This window comes from Anoplopoma fimbria, unplaced genomic scaffold (genome assembly GCF_027596085.1).
Source record: "Anoplopoma fimbria isolate UVic2021 breed Golden Eagle Sablefish unplaced genomic scaffold, Afim_UVic_2022 Un_contig_9152_pilon_pilon, whole genome shotgun sequence".
NCBI lineage: Eukaryota > Metazoa > Chordata > Actinopteri > Perciformes > Anoplopomatidae > Anoplopoma > Anoplopoma fimbria.
The window spans coordinates 53,545-59,544 of NW_026553805.1; the positions used below are offsets into that span (position 1 = coordinate 53,545).

The window sequence follows — 6,000 nt, forward strand, 5'->3', positions numbered from 1 at the left end:
AGGCACAGCTCCCAGTTTAAGTGTGCAGAGGGAGAGGCATGAGGACACTGTTTAGCCTGCTGTCTGCATCCATTTTGAAGTACATTAGCGCCTCAAGTGATTAAATTGTCACTCTAATCTGTGATACCAAAGCAACAATCTAATTTATTTCTGTTTGGAAAATAATCATAACTCATGCGGAAACATCTGCATCATAGAAAATGCCTGTGAGGTCATTTTGCTGAAATCTGGTATTCAAAAAGATTTGCAGACATGCTCATACTGGCAAAACTTGTCCCTGAATGTGTCAGATGCAAAATATCCCACTTGAACACAGTCATGTTGTCTGCCTTCAATTTTGGCCTTCTGATTGAATCGTTGTGGTACCTGGACCGTAGTCGTGCCTCCTGCTGTGAGCCGACTGACACCCACTGCTACTTCGATTATTATTATTAATCACATTACTATCCCTATTTTCTACTGTAATAATTGCTGCTGTTATTATAAGTAGTCTTATTATATGAATCATTTATGTCATATACATTGAATGTGTTGTATCTCTGTTATGCTGTTCATTCTGTACACATGACATCTATTGCATTCTGTCCATCCTGGGAGAAGGATCCCTCCTCTGTCGTTCTCCCATAGGTTTCTTCCTTTTTTCTCCCTGTTAAAGGGGTTTTTTAGGGGAGTTTTTCCTGTGCTGATGTGAGGGAAGGACAGAGGATGTCGCATGTGTACAGATTGTAAAGCCCTCTGAGGCAAATTTGTAATTTGTGATTCTGGGCTATACAAAATAAACTGAATTGAATTGAATTGAATTGATTAACTTTCACATTTTGCATTTACTAAATGGTTTAATGTTAATACTTGTAGTAAGCAAAGTCTTGATAGCTTTTTGAGTTGAACAAATGCTGGTAAATGTCTACAGGGAGAGAAAGAGCAGAGACATTCACAGTGACCTGAATCACCCTTAAATCATTATTTCTCTCCAGAGAAAAATGTGCATGTTGTTTTCAGCTACATGGCAGCTGTAGCAGGTGTGGGTTAATGATCGAGGTAAAGGCTATCTAACCAGATGAAGAAATGTTTGTAGTTACACATTAAATCCCCAGGAGGGTCTCCCATGTGAACCAGCATCCTTCACCTGAAAGAGTAATGAAGATGTTGTGGAGAAGCTGACCGCCAGCTTCCCAAAGCATGGAGCATCTCCCTGAGTGAGCAATAAGGCAACACCTGTCACTCCACAAAGATCCTCCACCCTCCACTGACAATGGACTAAGGCTTGCAGGGAAATGTCTGTTGGTCATGTGAGCTTGAATGTCCTCATTAGTGCATTATTGAATGAATCTTATTTCCCTATTGATTAATCTGCTGATTATTTTCTTAGGTAATTTATTGATCATTTCTTCTGTGAAATATCTTTTAATGCGTGTATGCGCATTATGGAAACGGGAAATTGGGTCGCAAATTGTGAGGTGGTGAACTGAAGACACACTGTAGAGATGAAGTGTGAGAGGCATCATTATATGTAAAATGATACCTCTAACACATCAAACTTAACTTCATACTTATAGATCCATTTCATCGTAATCGTCCAAACTAGCAGTGTTATTTGTGCTTGTGCTAATGAGCCGTAGCTATTTCTTAAGCACATTTAATAGGAAATGATTCAAATCAACTCAAATCTCCGCTCAGTATTTTGTCAGCACTGTCTGCCCCCTGGAGCACAGAGGGCCGGGCTATCGACACTCATGGTCAGCTATGGAGCCCACCGCAGCTGTATAACTATCATCATCTGTTGCAGAATTTTTCTAATGCACATAGATCACAGAGTATGACTTTAGTTTTTTAATAAATTCAGCTTTTAAATTGCTGCAGTGAACACGACTTTATCAGTCTATTAATCTATGTGTATTCGATAGGGGGGACAGATAGAGTATACTCTATACAAACAAACTGAAAACAGCTATCCGATGCAGGCATCAGAGCTCACTGGAGACCCCGTGGTGACTGCCACACACCCATCTGAGCCGATTGTGTAAATCAGCAAAGTCCGGAAATAAAGACTGTATAGAAAACATGGAGGGGTATGTGAATGTGTGTTCAAGGACCACCTCAGCCACAAGCAACTTGATTTCAGTGTCAGAAAAATTCCTTCTTTTAGTCTTCCGCTCACTAGCTGCTGTGATTCACCGTAAAGATATATTGATCAGCAGTCTCATTTCTATGCATCAAGGGATTCATTTGTTAATCTGTGGGACCGGACCTTGAGACGATCACTGCCCATGGCCCACTACCCAGCCGCCTGCTGGACCTAACACCACTAAAAGCTGTGTTGAATGCCCCCAGGAGGAGAAGGAGGACAGCCAGGTTGAAAGCTAAACGAGTCTGCTCCTGGCTTATTAATGTCCAATCACAGGAAAAATCTGGCCAACCCAGCAACAAGAGGCTGGTGACTGTTGTGCCCACGTCTTTAAAGTGACCTGACTCCATCGTGGCATACAGGATCACTTGACGGGCGGCCACGGTCGAGGGGAGTACTCCAGTGGGGCGAGAAGAGGCCGAAACTGTTTACATTCATGATGCTGATGACAATTATTTCATGTTAACATCTCGCCTATGATATCTGTCCAGAGAATTGTTTTGTTACTACTGTTTACATTCCCCCTGATGCAACTAATTGCAATAAATTAATGAAAAACGAAAAAAAAAAAAAAAAAAAAAAGATACAGTCCGTGTAAAAATAAGAACTAAAACTGAAACCTGAAGAATCTGAATATCGTCATTGAAAAACCCATGGGAATTCCAAAAATATCAAAATAACAACAATTTTTTATTTTTTTATTTTAATTTTTCAGTTGAACTTTCTGTGAGGTTCCTTTTTCATTGCCTAATAATATTTTCAATGCCGAAAATTATTGTTACTGTTTAAGCTCCATAGGATCGTAATTTTTTCAAAAACTTTTTCTTCATACAATTCCTTAGGACTTTTTTTTCTCTCATTCAAAACAAATTGTTTTTGTTTTTGTTCCAATTAGTGAGAGGTTGGCCCACTAGTTAGTTGGACTAATGTTGGTCACAATATGAGTTTAAGTTTTCAACCGCACGCTGTCTCTTTTGTAAAAATAAATTCGTAACTCTGCCTCCAGAAGAACTCATTAGTCTGGGTGTGTATGTCTGTGTGCGTTTGTGTGTGTCAGTGTGCGCGCATGTTCTAGCCATAGGCCATAGCTATGGCCTGTGTCAGCAGTTCTTTTTAACCATTCCTGCTTTCTCTTTGCTGCTGCTTTCACTCTCTGCTCTGTGTTTTGATCTGTGAACAGTCTCTGATCAAATTAGCACCATGAACCACGACTGTATATTTCTCTCACACTGGCAGTCTGATGCTGCTTGCCTCACTCAAGAGTTTTCTCCAACAGTCTGTTAGTTGTCAATAACCTCTAGTCTTGGATGATTAAAGGTAAATGTTCACAGACACGCACCTTTCAAACCTCCTTGTTGTTACTGCTGAAGTGCTGTTGAGCAGTGCACTGAATCCCTACCAGCTCTGCCGTCCACCCTTAACCTCTAAACTGTCTGTGATGGCAGAAGGCCGAAACACTGCCTTGTGGACATTATAATGAATTGCTGGTTACAACATATTGTAAGCCATCAAACTGTTGAAGTAGTAGTGTACTATGATTAATCATGAATCTGGCATAAGAAGATTATAATACTGGTAAAATGCAGAGAATTAGGAAATAAGGTAGCAGCAGGAGAGTTCACTACTGAAAATGAATAACAATCAGTCACAGTAATTAGAGGGAAAAACGAAATATTTCATTAAGAGCCAGCCTCCCTAATTTGATGTTTTGCAATTTATATTGTAGCTTACAAGAGGCCCACGCGAGGCCAAATAGGCATCTTTAGTCTGAAAGTTTATAACTGCTTGCAACTCTGTGAGGCTGTACTTAGTCGTGTGACTTGTACTTGTGACTTCTATGTGTACTCAGTCACAGCGATGCAATTAAGCTTACTGCAAAACATCGACATGCTAGCATGCTAACGATAATGGTAGCATGAGGATATAGGAGGTAGGCCTATACGATAAGATGTTGCTCAGTTATGAGGAGACTGAATAGTATCAACAATATTCTGATATCTGGCCTATGTGTGCAGCATTACACTCTAACACTACACCATTTACTGCATTATATATTATGAAAGAAAACATAAACTAACAATAGTGTTTTTTGTCTGTTTCACTCTCTTGTGCAAAAGCATGGCTCGGTTTGGCTCATTTATGAAATCTGTGCAGGCCTGCCTCTATTTTCTCATTAAATCACTGCAGCATTAGATCAGTTAGAACACAAATCCACTGTTGTGGATGCTTGCCTGGCTCGAAACCGAGCGGAGCAGATCCTACATTACATTACATTACAGTCATTTAGCAGATGCCTTTATCCAAAGCGACTTACAATAAGTGTATTCAACGTAGGTATTCAAGAGAACTACTAGTCACCAGAAGTCATAAGTGCATCTCCTTTCTTAAACAAGCATCTAAGAGCATAAACCAGAGCAAAAGTACAGTGCAGAAACAAACTAATACAAATACAGCACATACATTCCTGAACATCACCTTCTGACATCCAAACCACCGTACTCCTCCAACTCCACCACTATGAAAGTCCTACATAAGTCCAAAAAAGGGGCTGACTACATGAGGAGTGGGATGTGCTGGGCCAAGCTCAAGAAGGCGAGCTACTCTCTCTGCTCCCACTCATTAAAGTCATCATAGAACTATTTCCAATGAGACGATGGGGAGATCTCTAGTTCCTATCTTACCCTCATAGTAAATGATGTCAGAGCATATGTAGTGAGTGTATAGCAACCACAGCACACAAGGTGAGCTTTCCATTTCATATGCCAATACAATGAGGCGTAAAGCACAATGATCCCGCTTGTATTATTGTAAAGTTCACTGTGAGACTGCAACAGCTTCTTTCCACAAGGGGAGAGCTGTATGACGTCAGCTTTTCCAGCGTGTTTAAAGCTTCCCTGCTCTAGTTGGCTACAGGACTCCCCCTCGGGTTAACGTCAACAACACTGCTGTTAACTGGCACAAAGTGTCGTTAAGCGGCTCCAGGTGAGCTGAACACAGCGCTGTTTGGAAATCGGGGAGAACTTACTTGAAGGTGAGGATACACAGCGGTCTGTAGGACTTGTGGCTCGTATTGTCCGCCATCCTTTTCCCCCAGAAGTCGTTGCTGAATATGTTTCTGAGGCTGGAGCCCGGTCGGACGTCCGGATTGTTGATGATAGCCCACACATCGTCGTGCACCAACTCCCCGCGGAGGGAGTTACTGTAGCACAGGGCGCACAGGGCGGCCAGCACGGCGTAGCGACCCGCAGCCCACACCGCCTCGGACCGGACGGTCAACCGCGGCTGCTGGCGAGCTTTCCTTTCCCGTCCCAGCGCTGTCATGTCGGGCCTGGCTTCTCCCGCGGCTCCGCTGAGCGAAGAGTGAAACCAGGAGCGCTGGAGTGTACGTCCATTCCGCCTGGCAGGTAGCGGTTGTGTCTGCTGTGGAGTGCGGAGAGACTGTGTTGCTGTAGTGCTGCCTTAAAGTGCAGTCTGTGAACGTCAGACTCGAGGCTTTGTGAGCACCGGTGTTTGATACTCCACTGTCATTTTTTTTCCTTTCTATGCAAATTGCAAAAATGTATATTCTACTTTACTTTATTTTAATTCATTTTGTCTAATAATTGTTTAATACAAGATTAAATGTATGCGATAGCTCAGTCTTAAGTAATTTAGCTAGAAAAACTTGGCTTAACTCACTTTACTTGATTTGTTAGCATTCAATCACATTTCATAATCTTCCTCAGCAGGTGGAAGAGCCAGAGTAAAGAAAACAGTACTATTTCTTTCCTTTTGATAAAACCTAATGGAATGGAGCTAGGTTCCACTTAATTTGACACAGTGGCTGACAAAAACACCCATGAGTATTAAGTTTGATAGCCCACATTGACTTATTT

General features: G+C 41.8%; 1 protein-coding gene across 1 annotated transcript in view; it reads right to left on the bottom strand.

Annotated features, from left to right (window-relative positions):
• LOC129116843 (protein O-mannosyl-transferase TMTC1-like) overlaps window positions 1-5,510 on the bottom strand; it is a gene marked incomplete at its 3' end in the record, with an annotated part of 56,416 nt that extends 50,906 nt beyond the window's left edge. The window contains 1 exon segment of the mRNA XM_054627537.1: window positions 5,151-5,510. Coding sequence (XP_054483512.1) covers window positions 5,151-5,446 — 296 coding nt within the window.
• Between the last annotated feature and the right edge of the window lie 490 nt (window positions 5,511-6,000).